Source organism: Rhamphochromis longiceps, linkage group LG20 (assembly GCF_057381845.1).
Source record: "Rhamphochromis longiceps isolate RC_006_pf linkage group LG20, R_longiceps_female_GT1.1, whole genome shotgun sequence".
Taxonomy (NCBI): domain Eukaryota; kingdom Metazoa; phylum Chordata; class Actinopteri; order Cichliformes; family Cichlidae; genus Rhamphochromis; species Rhamphochromis longiceps.
This window is the reverse complement of record NC_140576.1, coordinates 21045758-21063326: the sequence shown is the minus strand read 5'-3', so window position 1 is coordinate 21063326 and position 17569 is coordinate 21045758. Positions and strand designations below refer to the sequence as shown.

Genomic DNA, 17569 nt, shown 5'->3' with positions numbered 1-17569 from the left:
GAAAGTGTAACACCAGTCATTCATCCATGCCGCAAAGTACCATTTGCTCTACAAAAGCCACTGAAAGCTGAGTTGGACAGGATGGAAAACCTGGAAGTGATTGAAAAGATCGATGAACCAACGGAGTGGGTGAGTTCTCTTGTTATTGTGGAGAAAAAGACTGGAAAGCTCAGAGTTTGCATGGATCCTAGAGATCTGAATAGAGCAATAAAGAGAGAACATTTCAAACTACCTACAAGAGAAGAGATAATGTCACAGTTTGCAAAAGCGAAGTACTTTAGCAAGCTAGATGCTTCATCAGGATTTTGGCAACTGAAGCTGGACGAAGCAAGTTCAAAACTGTGCACGTTCAACAGCCCATTTGGCAGGTACAGATTCCGGCGACTGCCGTTTGGCATTGCTTCAGCACCTGAGGTGTATCACAAAACAATACACATGATCTATGAACACCTGGAGGGAGTCGACACGTCAATGGGTGACATCATTGTGTGGGGTAGCACAAAAGCTGAACATGACATGAGACTGAGAAATGTTCTTGAAGCAACCAGAAAAGCCAATCTGAAGCTGAACAAAGAGAAATGTCAGCTTGGGGCGAAGGAACTGACATTCGTTGGAGATATCCTGAGCAGTGAAGGCATCAGACCAGATCCTCAAAAGGTGTCTGCAATTGAAAACATGCCGAGGCCGCAATGCAAGAAAGATGTGCAGAGTGAAAAGAGAATCGAATGGGAGTGGAATCATGAACATGAGAAAGCATGGCGTGACTTGAAAGATCTGCTTACAAAGGAACCAGTTCTGAAGTTTTATGATCCAATGAGACCTATTAAGATCTCATCAGATGCATCACAGAGTGGGCTTGGAGCTGTTCTTCTGCAGAAGTATGATGAGTGGCAGCCTGTTGCATATGCATCGCGATCCATGACAGACGCAGAGACAAGATATGCACAGATTGAAAAAGAACTGCTCAGCATAACGTACGCCTGTGAGAGATTTCACCAGTTTGTGTCTGGGCAGGCCATCAGTGTTGAAACTGACCACAAGCCACTGATAGCATTGTTCCAAAAACCACTAAATGACTGTCCACTGAGAATCCAAAAAATGATGATCCGGCTGCAACGTTACACGCTTAACGTGATGTACACACCTGGCAAGTTGATGTACACAGCTGACACATTATCCCGAGCTGTTGATCCGAATGAGTCAGCGAACGCCAAGATGGATGATGATGTAAGAGCATATGTGAGCATGGTCACAAGTGCACTTCCTGTTGCAGAAGGGAAGATGGAGCTCATCAGAACGGAGACAAGCAAAGATGGAACGTTACAAGCACTGCGCAAAACCATCATAGATGGATGGCCCAGCTGTAAGCAAAACTGCTCACCTGTTATTCAAGAGTACTGGAACTGCAGAGCAGAACTGTCTGTAGTGCATGATGTGGTGTTCAAGGGAAGTAAAATTGTCATCCCAAAGAGCCTGCGAGGAGAGATGCTCAAAAAGATACACGCAGGGCATGTAGGCATGGAAAAATGTAAAAGGAGAGCACGTGAGGTGATGTACTGGCCACGGATTAATCAGGATGTGACAAATGAAGTGTCGAACTGTTCAACATGTCTGACATATCAAGCAAGCAATCCTGCCGAGCCACTAAAGCCGCACCCAGTGCCAGACCGACCATATCAGAAAGTGGGGGCTGACCTCTTTGTGTCTGGAGGAAAGGACTATATTGTGGTCACAGACTACTACTCTTTGTATCCGGAAGTATGTAGACTGCAAACAACAACAGCAGAGGCTGTAATCACCTCTATGAAAGCTGTATTTGCACGACACGGTGTGCCAAGTGAAGTGTTCACAGACAATGGACCACAATTCTCCAATATTAGGTTTGGACAGTTTGCCAAAGAATGGGACTTTGTTCACACAACATCAAGCCCGCACTACCCACAATCTAATGGACTAGTGGAAAAGTCCGTCCAAACAGTGAAGAGGCTGATGAGTAAGGCGAGAGACAGTGGTGCTGACTTCTACCAAAGCCTGCTAGTATACCGCACAACGCCACTTGAGTGTGGTATGTCACCAGCACAGCTTCTTATGGGACGACGCCTGAGATCAAACCTGCCCATTCAGGATAATCTGCTTAAAACAAAAGAGGGAAACAGCGTGAAGAAGTTTAAGGAGCAACAAAAAGCAAAGCAGAAGTTCTATTATGACAGAGGAACAAAACACCTACCTGAACTGCATGCTGGAGATCAAGTGAGATTCAAAGACAAATCCAACGCATGGGCACAGAAAGCGACTGTTCTAAGGAAAGATCAGCCACGATCATACATCATTCAGACAGAAGATGGAGCTATGCTGCGAAGAAATCGCCGAGATCTTATTAAGGGACCAGTAGTAGTGGAGCAGAGGTTGGAGGCTGCTGAACAACCCCAACACACACATGAGACACTATCACCTGAAACACCTACACATACACAAGAACAAACACTGAGAAGATCTGTAAGACAAGTAAAGCCACCTATGAGACTGATCGAACAGATGTAATGTGTTGACATGTTGTTTGGAAGATGATGTAATAGTATCTATGCAAGTTTCACTATGTTTGGTTACTAGTGTTGAATGGACCATAATTGTTGAAAACTAGTTGTGTTGTTAACGTTACTTTGATAAAGCCTGGTTTAACAAGTAAAAAACAAATAGAGACTGTTTATGTTTGTGAAAGTAGGTATGTTATTTTATTGTTGAAAAAAAAAGGAAGACGTAATGATAACAACAAATCCTTATTTGCCTAGTATCATGTTTTATGTTGTTAATACTCCTAGACTGTAGGGGGAGCTAGAGAGCAACGGGAGTTACCTCGGAGTAGACTGTGATTCTTAAAAACCCATAACAACATAAAGAAACAAGACAGTCATGATCCACCTAATCCCCGCGTACAGACAGAGGCTGAAGCTCTCCAAACCTGTCGTGAGGACCAAAAAACTGTGGAGCAACGAGGCTGTGGAGGGGCTTTGCACGTGTTTGGAGTCTACAGACTGGGACACAATGAAGGCTGCTTCTAACAGCTTGGATGAGTTTACCAGCAGCAGATCTCAGAGAATGACTCGGCCTCTGTGTGGAAAGGTTTTAGGAATATCACCAACTACAAGCCTAAAACCCCCCACTCCACTGATGACTTGCTCTTGGCCAACACCCTCAACGACTTTTACTGCCGTTTTGACGAGCCATCAGGCAGCCTTCACACCTCCAACGGCCCCAACAATAGAGACACTTTGGACACTCATTCCCCCACCTCTCCCCCCTCCATAGAGCCATCACCACCTTCAAACACTTCACCTACAACACCCCCCTCCTCACCCCACACAAAAGAGGATTTCACACCACCTCCTCCCACCACAACTCTTTATATTCCTGAAGAAGGTGTGAGGAAGCAGTTTAAGAGTCTGAATGCTCGAAAAGCTCCCGGCCCAGACGGTGTGTCTCCTGCCACCCTCAGACACTGTGCAAACGAGCTGGCCCCAGTGTTTTCTGGCATTTTCAACTCCTCACTGCAGGCATGTCATGTGCCTGCCTGCTTCAAGTCCTCTACCATAATCCCTGTCCCCAAGAAACCTAGGATCACTGGACTAAATGACTACAGACCCGTGGCTCTGACATCTGTGGTCATGAAGTCTTTTGAGCGCCTGGTTCTCTCCTATCTCAAGACCCTCACGGCCCCCCTCCTGGACCCCCTGCAGTTTGCATACAGAGCCAACAGGTCTGTAGATGACGCCATCAACATGGCCCTACACTTCATCCTGCAGCATCTGGACTCCCCAGGAACCTACGCCAGGATCCTGTTTGTGGACTTCAGCTCTGCCTTCAATACCATCCTTCCAGACCATCTCCGAGGCAAGCTTTCCCAGATGAATGTGCCTGATCCCATCTGCCGGTGGATCACTGACTTCCTGACGGACAGGAAACAGCATGTGAGGCTGGGAAAGAATGTCTTGGACTCCCGGACCATCAGCACCGGCTCCCCTCAGGGCTGTGTTCTTTCTCCCCTGCTCTTCTCCCTGTATACTAACTGCTGCACCTCCACCCACCAGTCTGTCAAGCTAATCAAGTTTGCAGATGACACCACCGTTATTGGACTCATCTCGGACGGGGATGAGTCTGCCTACAGGAGGGAGGTTGAACGTCTGGTGTCTTGGTGCAGCCACAACAACCTGGTGCTGAATGCCCAGAAGACAGTGGAGATTATTGTGGACTTCAGGAAGCACACAGCCCCACTCCCCCCCATCATCCTGACTGACACCCCCATCACCTCTGTGGACTCATGCCGCTTCCTGGGTACCACCATCACCCAGGACCTGAAGTGGGTGCCCACCATCACCTTCGTCATTAAGAAAGCCCAGCAGAGGATGTACTTCCTGAGGCAGCTGAAGAAATTCAACCTGCCAACACGGACGATGATGCAATTCTACACTGCAATCATCGAGTCCATCCTCACCTCCTCCATCACCGTGTGGTACGCTGGAGCCACTATCAGGGACAAACAGAGACTGCAGCGTGTTGTGCGCTCTGCTGAGAAGGTGATTGGCTGCAGACTCCCATCTCTGCAGGACCTGTACACCTCCAGGACACTGGGGCGTGCAGCTCGGATCTCAGCTGACCCTTCTCACCCTGGACACAGTCTGTTTGACCTGCTCCCCTCAGGCAGGAGGCTCCGGTCCATTCGCACCAGAACCTCTTGCCATAAGAACAGTTTCTTCCCCTCTGCTGTTGAACACATGAACAATAACCGTATGACTGTTCCCACCACTAACACATGACCCTACGCTGTGTTCACTGCATCATTCCATGTTTGGCATTGATCACCACCTGCACTCATGTATATATCATGTATATATCTATCTATCTATCTACTTAGCACTTTTAATTCTTATTCTCATTTTTATTTTCATGTCTATTTAAGCTTAATTTATAACAGTATGTTTGCACTGAAGCACCGCAGCAATTTCCTAATGTTGTAAACCCGCTCAACATTTGGCAATAAAACCCTTTCTGATTCTGATTCTGTAAAAAGCATGATGGTGTATTAAGTATTCCAAAGTATTCAGAATACGTTACTCTCATTGAGTAACGTAACGGAATACATTACAAAATACATTTTGGGACATGTATTCTGTAATCTGTAGTGGAATACATTTTAAAAGTAACCTTCCCAACACTGACCTTAGGTTGCACATACTAGTTTTAGAAATTACATTTCTCAGAAGGGTGGCTGTTCCTTAGAGATAGGATGAAGAGTTCAGTCATTGGAGAGGGGCTCAGAATAAAGCTGCTACTCCTCCACATTGAAAGGAGCCAGTTGAGGTGGTTTGAGCACCTGACGAGGATGCCTCCTGGGCGCTTCTGGTGTGAGTTCTTTCGAACCACCAGAAGGAGGCCGGCCCTGGGGCAGACCAAGGAGACTCTGGAGAGATTTATCTTTACTTGTGTTGCTTGGAAATGTGATGCCCCATACAAACAAAAGAAAATGGATGGACTTTAAAACCTCTTGACCAAAATTTTAAAGCTGAAATGTGTGAGAAGTGGACAACAAGCTGAAAATGGCAATCCACAGATATAATAAAAAATACATGGAAGAATTTAAGCTCGGTGACATCTGACGAGTAACCACCCTCATTTGCATATTATTGTTACTTTTTTCCCCTGTTTCCTTCTTTTTTTAGTACAGTAATGACACACACACACACACACACACACACACCTACACACACACACACACGTGCGTACTACTATACTTGTATTGAATTGTACAGTGTCTCTTTTACCCTGAGAAATGAGTCAAGGGATCCATTCTCCATGAATTCAGTGATGATCATTACAGGGCTGCTCTTGGTAACCACTCCCTCCAGATGGATGATGTTGGGATGATCAAACTGACCCATGATAGATGCTTCACTCAAAAAGTCCCTCCTCTGGCGTTCAGTGTACCCTGCCTTTAAAGTCTTGATGGCCACCAATATCTCCCTTTTCCCAGGCTGTCGGAGGTTTCCACTGCACACTTCTCCAAACTCTCCTATCAGGTTTACAGTAGGTAAATGACATGTAATGTATTATAATATATTCATTTTGTATCATCTTCTGTAACTATCAAAGTTTTTGTAAACTGCTGTAATCTAGGCAGACATGATAGAGAACAATTAGGCAGAAAAGCTATGTTTAAGTTGATTTTAGTTCCAAGCACTGTCACAACAGTACAGTGACTTCTTAATCTAACCTTTGATAAAGAAACCTTTAATATTACCTTCTTTGAATAGACAATTAATATACTAATAAAGGTCAAGACAGTCACATTCTGACGTACTAAGTATCATAAACCTCACCAATCACTGCCTGTCTTTACTTACACCTAATATCGTTTCCTTTCTAAGGCATCTCTTTGTTTTACCTGCTCCAATCACTTGTTCAATCTTTACACAGGAAATGTCAATTTCCTTAGCAAACTCTCTAACCGCTTCATTGGGATCTTCATATGTGAAGGGGTCAATGTAGATCTTCATTCCCGGTGACACTTCAACAGAAAAATAGAAGAAACAGCAACAGATATATATGCAAAAACTGAATCGTGAAGACACAGGGAAACTTGATTTCTTTCTGTCATTTTTTGCCACATCCAATCTTGAAAAAACATTAATTTCATAAAATACAGCACTAATGGCTATCAGTCTTAATGTCAACAACTTTCAGAAAAAGGTACATACTGTGACCACTGGTGTAATGTTGGAGTTTGTCTGTATATTCAGATTCTGGTCTGTCAGAATTTCTTTTGCTGGAAACAAATACAAAAAAGTCTGCATGTAGATCCATCAACTCGAAAACAAAAACTAAATCTACTAATAACATAAACTATTAAACAAAACAGAGCACAGGCTATACTATACTATATGGTGTACAATAAAGACTGATGCATGACAAAGACAACACAAAATATATGTTTACTAAGTATATAATCATGACCTGACATAGTCAAGTCTTGACTTTGAACTACTCCAGAAAAACAAACAAACCGTGTGTTTCTACCCTATTTAAAACTGTCCACTACAAAGAAGCCCATAATTGGCTTTCAATTAAATATGTCTGTGAAGGTTCTTAGTCAACCAGGTCATTGTAGTCTAAGGAGCTGGAAAGAAAATCCTGGGCCTTCTGAACCCAGGAAATCCTCAGAAAATCACATGATAGGGTGGGACTAGGTTTCACAATGAGTTCACCCGAAACCTTGGCTGATTGTGACCTACACCTGTTTTCACACCTCGGCTCGTGTGATCAGGTAGAGGATCATTAGGGGGTCCATGGTCCCTCTTGGGGGCACACTCCCATAGGGCTTAAATCTGGGACTCTCCACCATTTGACCCTAGAACTGAAGAAGCTTCTCAGATGAGAGGCGAAACGTCTTCAAGCAACTTAAAGAAGAACAGACGCTTCTTAATTAAATACATAATTTTACACTAAATTGCATGTTGCCACTAGGGATGGGTACCGGTATCCGGTGCCATTATAGCACCGGTTCTGACATAAACGGTAGTAACCAGACCGGAAAGCAGCGCACATTTCCGTGATTTATTTCAGTGCTTTTTTTCCCCTGAAATGTCATACACTTTGGATTCTAGCCAATCATTTTACCTTTCCAAGGATAGTAGGCGGGCCCAGGTATGTACGTTCTTTTAGAGCAGAGCTGCAGATTAAAAATGCCCAAGACGAAGCGGTCAACAGTCTGGCTGTACTTCACAGCAAAAGATGCAAACTCAGCAGCCTGCAAAAAGTGCTTTAAGGTGATACTGTGCAAAGGAGGTAACACCTCGAATCTGATGAAACACCTGGTGACGCATAGCGTTTTTTTAAAAGCCGAGAAATGCACCGTATTTGATAGCTTGCTGCAAGACCTCACACCGAGTGGTGCCTGTTATCGGACCCGGAGTTAGCAACATCCCCCAAGAACCCGAAGAGGAGAGTCCTGGCCCCTAGTCCTGCCAGTGTAGCAGAAATGATGACGGATGATGATGGTAGCAGCAGCCGTTCTTCTCTGCGTGAGTAGCTTAACCTTCCTGCCTTCTTGGGACCTTTTTGTGCCACTGCTATGTGTTAAATGGCTGCCATTTCCACTGTGTTCAGTGGAATATAACCAAACTTGCCACAGGATAGTTTTTACCTGTCAATGTTAATATTCCAGTGTGAATTCCTTAAATCAGCCTAAAATGGCTGAGCAGCAGAAATCCCCACACCCATCACCCTGGGGACCATTTTCTGCCCATTGACTTCCATTATAAACGCTATTTTTCAACCCCAAATTATCATCATATGATTTTATTTTTTCTTCTTTTCTTGGATGTCAATGAAGACTCAGGGCCTTGAAGTTTTAATTTTTAAATTGCAAAAAAAATGCAAAAAAAATAATGGCAGGTCAAAATGTATGTTGGTGCCAATCTTTGGTCCATCTAAAGGCCTACTTATAATGACAATCACATATTACTTCAACTGGTTTTTTGTGGAAATATTTAGTTACGTTTTTTGGTTTTTGGGGCTTATAACACAGGGCGCTCATGTAATAACACTGGGATTTGAAGGGTTAAAACAACGAAAATATAATTAAAACTTTACATGAATATTTCAGGGAGAAGTAGTTTTACAAGGTTGGCTAATTTAAAGTGGAATAAAATATGGATATATGGTCTTTTTATGGCGTGGCTGAGAATGGTCCCTAGGGTGATGGGTGTGAGTTTTTTAAAGGATGGCAGGAGGGTTAATGTTGTTCGTGTGTAATTTACATTGAGTAGGCTAACCACGTTATTACATTAATGCATGTAAGGTGAACTAGCAAACACCGTCATAGTTACAGCGGCTGTCTTCTTGTTTGATGGCAGATACTCCCTTCACCCTGGCCAAAAAGGCTAAAATGACCAAAGAAAAAGTGGAAAACAGCTAAACATGAGAGGTTTTTGGACAAAGTTTGTGTTTTTTCCATTGTTTAAGCACTGCTTCCAGCCAAGAGTGATACCATATATGCCCTATAGCTGCAGAAAAGGCTAACATTGTTATCTTTTTACAAAAAAACAGCTAAACATAAGAGGTTTTTGGACCAATTTTGTGTTCTCCATTCTTTAAGCACCGGTTCGAGCACCGTTTAAGCACCGGTACCGTTTCAAAAGTACCGGTTTGGCACCGGTATCGGATAAAACCTAAACGATACCCATCCCTAGTTGCCACCACATAATGCAGTTTTTGTAGGTCAAAGTCATTGAGTGTATTTCTGTAGGATCAAGTTGCAGTTTTATTCATAATCAGCACTTTTGATAAAGTGCTTTCTGTATCATTTCTGTGGCTTTGTAAAAAATTGGTCCAGATTTTTAGACCATAATGTGGTGAAGAGTGGAACATTTTCTGGGGGACAGAGTGGACACAGAGTGGCTCACCTGCGACAAACAATTATGACGACAGTGATGGCAATAATAAAGACAACCCCTGCAGCAGATGAACCAATGATGAGGGGGAGCTTCTCTTGAATAATGGAGTTATATTCTTCTACAGGTGAAAAGACAACAAACCACAAAAATGTCAGTAATTTTTATATTTAGACTTATATATTAGGCAGCACACAGGGTATGAAATAAGTCTGAATTTAGTTTGTCAGCAAATCTGATTCCTACCTTCAGTCATGGTTTGGAAGTACATTTTACCACTGAAGCGTCCAAATCCAGCGACAGTCCGAGCCCGGACCTGAAACACGTATATGGTTCCAGGCCTTAAACCTCGTATGACAGCAGTGTTGGTCTGACTCCTCGTTAGAGATGAGTTCCATTCTGCTTGGTTCTGAATAACACACACCAAAGACTTTAAATCAGGCAGATCTGTCTATAATTAAAACTGTAAGATTTTTGAGTACAATTTAAGAGTCAAAATGTTTCAGGTTCAGATGCCTTGAGGTGACTGCTTTTGCAAATTGGTGCTATATAAATAAAACTGAATTGAAATTAATTCAATCAGTTGGCACTGATGTACCTTCTCATAATACTGCAGTTCATAGTCCAGAATAACACCATTGGGCTGATCTGGCTGGGACCAGGACAGAGTGATGCTGTTAGGAGTTCTGCTAACCTGGTGGATGATGGACACTATTGATGGTGCTGAGAAAAAAACAAAGAGATCTGAAGGGTGTAGAAAACATGCTAACAGACATTCGAGCTACTAAAACAGAAGTTAATACTGAAATCACTGAAATATCACTAGAGTAACATCATGCCTCACCAGCCTGGTTGGTGGTGATGTTGACAGACGTGTACTGTGGTGAATAAGGACTCTGATCAGACACTCCATTGACAGCTTGTATTTCAAATGTGTACTGCGTGTGAGCCATGAGGTCGCTGATATGTACTCGGGTGTTGGTGAGTCCCAGCTGACGTGGGATAAACTGCACGTTGTCACCACAGCGGGTGCAGCCGCTGCGACCGCTGCCACAACTCTTACATATGATGTTGTAAACTACATCTTCTCGGCCACCACTCTCCTTTGGTGGACTCCACTCCAGTATCAGAGAAGTCTCATTTACTATGGAGATGACATTTTGTGGTGCAGATGGAACAGCTAGAAGACAAAGGGAAAACAGAAAATTATGCTAATAGTAATTACTGCCTGTTATAAGTTTTTGTTTTTTTTTTTTATTCTCAAGCTTGCACCTCACTAGCTAAGGATTGCAAGCTCTAGAGGTTTAGTACAGAGACTACATGTAAGAACATCAAGCAATAGAACATCTGTTTGTTCCGATAACCAGATTCCCACTTAGTGTATTTGCATTATCTGGAAAAAACAACAACCCAATTATCTACATGATGATAATGGAAACAAAGTATATTTTTTAAACGTATTACATGTCTTGTGATTGCAAAATAAATAAAAACTAAATACAATTAAAAATCTTCATTTTTGAATCTTCAATTCAAGGGGATCAATGTAGACTCTGGCAGAACATTCAATCAGTTATGCTCCTGCAGGTTGTTACAAAATTGATTGCAGTATCATTGGGTGGGGGGAGGGTCTACCCTTCCTATCTTGCCCAAATTCTGTTTGTGTTTGCCCTGGTCTATTGGATGGTGGCGTCAGTACTGCATCTTTTTCCGGAGGGTTTTTTGGGGGTGGGGTGTATTTATAGGTTATATAATTATAATATAATATTCATAACTTGTAATGACACAAAATTACACACAGGTGAACTCGATTATCAAATTAGGTGATTTCTGAAGCCAACTGATTGCATTGGATTTTATTTAGGGGCATCAGAGTACAGGGGGCTGAATACAAATGCATGCCATACTTTTCAATTTGTTTGAAATTTTGAAAACCACGTATCGTTTTAATACCACTTCACAATTATGTACTACTTTGTGATGTCACAGAGAACCCCCATTTCAATTCAATTTTATTTTATTTATATAGCACCAAATCACAACACCAGTTGCCTCAAGGCGCTTTATATTGTAAGGTATAGAACTGCTTTGAAATTCATATGAGCTGTTCGCACTAAAGTAAAAAGCACCATCACTTCATGCGGATACCCTCTCGGCGCCAGCTGCGGTCGCAAGGCTGGAGCCGAACAAAAACACCCTGATAACGACTGTGTTTAGTCTGTTCCTTCCCATTCCATGGAAGGCCACCTGGGTTGGCTGGAAGACTGTTTACTTAGCCTAGCAGAGCGAAGGACACTGTCTCAGCTGAACTCTGGACACGCACACACATACATATACACTGATATCCACACACTCATCCCCCCCTTCCTTTCCAAACGCCTTCGATGCTTATTCTCTTCCGATGCTGACGGTGGATCAAGGAGACCAGCGCACAGGCTGCAGGCCCGGATGTACTGTCTAAATCGGCTGTCTCTCACCCTTTACCCACCCCTGTTGCTTGTCATGTGTTTCTTTGGTGTATTAAGAGTTTTTTCATGTGCTATGTGCAGAGGTGTTTTTTTCTGTTCACAAACTGATCTCCCTGTTGGAGCTCAGTTTGGGGGGAGTTATTTTTTTCTCCTTATCTTTCATGTGGTGCATTTTTCCATTGTTATACCTCTCTGACCTGTCTTCCCCATGTGATGTTTTGTGTAATGTATGTATGGTCGGAGGGTAAGATGGCGCCGCCATTGCGTGCAATAGGTCGGCAGCCTTATGAAATTTCCCCTTGTGGGACTAATAAAGGTATATCAAATCAAATCAAATCAAATCAAAGGTAGACCCTACAATAATACATACAGAGACAAACAGAAAAACAATCATATGAACCCCTTTGAGCAAGCACTTGGGCAACAGTGAGAAGAAAAAACTCCCTTTTAATAGGCAGAAACCTCCTTCAGAACCAGGCTCAGGGAGGGGCAGCCATCTGCCATGACCGTTTGGGATGAGAGAACATTGAACTGATGAAGTGATGGAACATTGACAATGCTCCATCAGATCAGATTATTGTAGAAAAAAAACTGCTCTTTGCACCTTTCATACTACCAGTATCACTGAAACGACTGACACAGAAATCCTAGAAGCACTTGGGTATAAGATTAAGGATCCAGGTAGAGAAAGCTTCTCCACAGAGAGGGCAGCTGGAAGCCAAAATCAGAGAAGCCCAGAAGGATATCAATCGATGCAAAAGGGTTTCATGAGAGAGAGGTCCTGGATGAAAATAAGGTAAAATTGTGTTTTCAAAACCTAGGATTTAGAAACTGCCAAACAAAGGCTCACAGCTCTGGAAACTAAGCTGAAGAGATAAATCAGAGAAGAGAATGACCTGTTCTGCTAAGATGCATCCAGGGTGTACTCTCTACTACAAGGAAAAAATAGCACACGGGCAGACCCACCCACAACTGAAATTCACAAATAGCACAAATAACAGGGCTCCTCCTAGGTACTAATCCAAACCGGCTAACACAGGGCAGAACAATCCTGATCATAAAAAGAGCCCTACAAACTACTGGCCAAATACCTGTTTCTCCACAACATAGAAGCTCATCTCAGGCATCATAGCAACAGAGCTGAGTAGACACATCAGTCATTACATAAGGACAGATCATAAAGGTATTGGAAATCACACTAGAGGACCAGAGTGTGGCCAAAAGGGCCGCACTCACCAGTAATGGTAGGGGTACTGGTGGGTGAAACTCATAAGCCAGGGGTGTCCAACTCCAGGCCTCAAGGGCCAGTCTCCTGCAGGTTTTAGATGTGGCCTTCATCCAACACAGCTGATTTAAATGACTAAATTAAACTCCTCGACATGTCCTGAAATTCTCCAGAGGCCTGGTAATGAACATTTGATTCAGGTGTGCTGACCCAGGGTGATATCTAAAACCTGCAGGACACCAGCCCTTGAGCCCTGGAGTTGAACACCTCTGTCATAAGCATTCCACTCTTCAAGTCTTATGATCAATGGAAAAATTACAGTAATAACTCATACTTATTCTCTCCAAGTCATTATTTTGACAAAAAAATTAGATATGACGGTGATTAGACATGCCGTGAGAGTGAAAAATGTGAGTTCCATGTTGACACAGTTCCTTCTTCTGATATATGGTTGAAAAAGACAGCCTCTAACCAGACCCCACTAAAGTGCAGGCGGTGCTAGACTGGCCAGTGCCACCAAACTGCAAGCACTACTATCATTGTTTCATTTGTGCTTTCAGTAAAATTGCCCTAACTTTAATCGAATTCCCTTCTCCAAAAGTCCAGTTATCATTTGATCTCTCTGAAGGACATTTCGCCACCACTTCTATCCTGTTGATGCCTGACCGCACCTGCCAGGTCATTGTCGAAGTCAATGGCTCTGACTCCAGTGTGTGAGCAGTCCTTTCTCACATGTGAGACGGTACACTGTATCTTTGCATATGCTCTTTCTAGGTGTCACTATGGATGATAAGGCAGCAGCATATACAGCTGCAGTATATGCCTTTGCCTACTGGTGGTGGTCAGAGGGCCCGGTGGCGCCAGTGTCTGGCAGCCTCGCCTCTGTCAGTGCGCCCCAGGGTGGCTGTGGCTACAATGTAGCTTGCCATCACCAGTGTGTGAATGGGTGGATGACTGGATGTGTAATGCGCTTTGGGGTCCTTAGGGACTAGTAAAGCGCTATACAAATACAGGCCATTTACCATGGAAGTGTGACAAATTGGTACAAACCATCCTGAGTAGAGAAGGCCATTTTCTATTTGGAATCTGGAGTCAAGGGAATCTGCCAGTAGCCCTTGGTCAAATCCAAGCAGTGCCTAATCGGTCTAGGAGCTCATCAACCCTGCATCATCACAAGTGAGGGAGGCCAAAATGGTGGAATTTGGCACCTCCAGGCCCAACTCATCTCTTTGGCAAGAATACCAGAGGTGCAAAACATCAGCTACTGGTAGACTGAGCAGTCAGCTGAGACTGCAAGACTAGGCTGACCAACCTGTGCACTGCTTGGATTGATTACAAGAAGACCTATGACTCGATGCCCCACACCTGGATTCTGGAATGCCTAGAACTATACAAGATCAACAGGACCCTAAGAGCCTTCATCAGAAACTCAATCAAGTGCGGGATCTACCAAGGGGATGCACTGCTCCCACTGCTATTTTGCATAGGCCTGAACCTCCTCAGTGAGATCACTCACAAGACTGGATATGGATAATGACTACAGAACGGAGCAATCATCAGGCACATCCTCTACATAGATGACATCAAACTATTTACCAAGAGTGCATGAGACATTGATTCACTGACCTGCACCACCAGGATATACAGCACATACATTGGAATGTCGTATAGTCTGAAGAGGTGTAGTTGGATGATAACAAAATGAGGGAAGGTAGTCAGAACTGAGGGGAACGACTACCAGAAGGCAACATTGTAGACAGTGAGGACAGCTGCAAGTATCTGGGGATCCCACAGTTAAATGGGAACCATGAAGGGGTCGCTAGAAAAGCTGCAACCACCAAATACCTGCAGAGGGTCAGGCAAGTCCTGAGGAGTCAGCTGAAGGGTAAGAACAAAATCCGGGCTATCAACACCTACGCCCTGCCTCTGATCAGGTAACCTGCTGGCCAAAGGAGGAGATAGAAGCCACTGACATCAAGACCAGGAAGCTCCTGACCATGCATGCTCAGTGAATACCTCAGGCAGCAGAAACCCAAGAAAGAGGAGGAACCATTATGGAAGGACAGGTCCCTGAATGGTATGTATCACCGGCAGATAGAGGAAGTGGCTGACATCCAGAAATCCCACCAGTGGCTGGACAAAGCTGGACTGAAAGACAGCATAGAGGCACTAATCATGGCAGCACAGGAACAGGCTCTGAGCACAAGATCCATTGAGGCTGGGGTCTATCACAACAGGCAAGACTCTAGGTGCAGGCTGTGTAAAGATGCCCCTGAGACAATCCAGCACATACACAGCAAATCCAGCATGTCCAAATTAACACTGTCAGATTTGATTTCAACACTATTAAAGTGTCTATATGGGTCCACACCAGAGAGTGTTAATTTAACTCTTTTTGGAGAGTTGGTATGTTAACTCTGATTTAGTGTTAAACACCAAATCTGTCTGGAGTTGATAATTTAACACTTACTAATGCTAACTAGGTGTTAAGAGTTTATATATTAACTCTCAAAGAGTATTTTAGTTTAACTACGTAAGAGTTATCTTCTAATTAATTCTAAAAAGCGGGAATTTTACTGTTCTGAACTTCTAGAAATTTCTTTTGGAAATAAACATTTACTAAAAAGATGCAATTGTTTTTGAAAAACATTTATTCTGAACTGTGCACCACAATTTCAAAACATTTTCTGAAAAATGTAACAGTGTACATGTTCTCACTTTCATTAGAATTTTGTTTATCAAAAGGTCTGACATAGGTGAGCTGGTAAATGCAAATAACAGCATTATCATCACTTATATCTTCAACACAATATGCATGTCCTTCATTCATCACTTTGTGGAACTTCAGCACACTTCTGCTCTCCCCCATATTCCATCTTCACAAGCATATCCTATGTGGAGAATGAATAAAAATTAGTTGACACTAATTAATGGCACAAATAATCCAGTAATCAATTGCAGCACAGTAAAAAAAAAAAAGAATCCTTTTTGAGCCATTACTTGTGTAAAGTATTTTCCCAAAAGACAAGGACACCGGCAACAGGTAATACTGAACTAAATGTAAAACCTCAACCTTTTTCATTTTTACCTAAACCGTGTGCACAAAACTCTGGAGGGATCTAAATGATAACGTAGAACCCAGTCAGGATATCTGCTACTACTGTTTGCTAGTTTGTTTGTTTTTTTATGAGAGATCGTTTTCAGGCTTCAAGTAGCACCATTATACCAACATTTCACATTCTAGACATTGTTTTAGGTGTATTTGACCAAAAGTTTGACTGAAAATTCACATGCAAGCTTTTTTCAAGGCTGTAGTATTTGCCCGCAAACAATACCTTTCACACAGCTTTGTCTCAACTCCAAAGAGCCACAGAAGTAAAAGCTAATAATAATAATTGAAACAATCTTTGAAAAAATGACTTACCAAGCATGGCAAACAACTCAAATATGTAGAGCAAAATGTTCTGAAACGGCTTCACTTCAGCTTTGATTGGAGCCTATGGTGCTGGGGGCGGAGTCTGTGAATTTACTCTATTGGTGTCATAGCCCCTGTAGGAGTTCAGAGTTAAGAGGTCAAGAGTTAATGTTTCCATTGTAACACCTCCAGATTTGACATAGAAACCCTCATTTTTAACACTCGATTTTAACTACTATCATTTTACACCTCAGAGTTACATTAAAAGAATGCGACTCTACTTAGAGTAAAATTAACTCTACTTTTGCAAGAAGACTACTAACACCAAAACATTTAACACTTTTGAATTTGCTGTGTAACAGCAGGGTTCAAGATGCTAGCAGGGCATACATGGAATGCCATAACCAAGTGGCCAGCATAGTATACAGAAACATCTGTGCCAAGTATGGCCTGGAAGTCCCGAGGTCAAAATGGGAGACGCCCCCTATGGTGGTGGAGAATGACTGAGCTGAGATCCTGTGGGACTTACAGATACAGAACGACAAAATGGTGGTGGCTAACCAACCGGACATAGTAGTGGCAGTCAAGCAGAAGATGGACGTAGTGATAGATATAGCAATACTGAATGACAGCAACATCAGGAAGAAGGAACTGGAAGAAGTTGGAGTAGTACCAAGGGCTCAGAGAACAGCTTGAGAGGGTGGAGGGTGAAGGTAACAGTGGTCCCAGTGGTAATTGGAGAACTCAGTTCAGTGGCCGCCAAGCTAGCAGTAGCACTGCCAGGCTGTGCCAGGCACCTTTCTACCTTTAAAACCCCCGGAGAGCAGCCAAATGGCTGGTAGGCTTTTAGCTAAGCTTTAGCTTCAGCCAAGTGGAAGCTAAATTGGCTAGTCATTCATATGTAAATTAGGTTGTTACCTGGGAATTCTAGAGGGAGGGGAGTGGGGGTGTGTGATTGAGGGGGTGGGGGAGCTGCTAAAAGCTGTGAACTTCCTTTTGTGTTTCATCTTGATGCATT

At 43.2% G+C, this 17569-nt stretch overlaps 1 protein-coding gene across 1 annotated transcript in view; it reads right to left on the bottom strand.

The window, feature by feature from the left end:
- The window catches only part of LOC146645216 (ephrin type-B receptor 2-like), an 86781-nt gene that overhangs the window by 18067 nt on the left and 51145 nt on the right, over positions 1 to 17569 (bottom strand). Inside the window, exons 5-11 of the mRNA XM_085395062.1 lie at positions 10288 to 10623; positions 10042 to 10166; positions 9690 to 9852; positions 9456 to 9564; positions 6750 to 6817; positions 6437 to 6559; positions 5817 to 6064 (exon numbers count right to left, since the gene is read on the bottom strand). Coding sequence (XP_085251188.1) covers positions 5817 to 6064; positions 6437 to 6559; positions 6750 to 6817; positions 9456 to 9564; positions 9690 to 9852; positions 10042 to 10166; positions 10288 to 10623 — 1172 coding nt within the window. The remainder of the gene's footprint in view (positions 1 to 5816; positions 6065 to 6436; positions 6560 to 6749; positions 6818 to 9455; positions 9565 to 9689; positions 9853 to 10041; positions 10167 to 10287; positions 10624 to 17569) is intronic.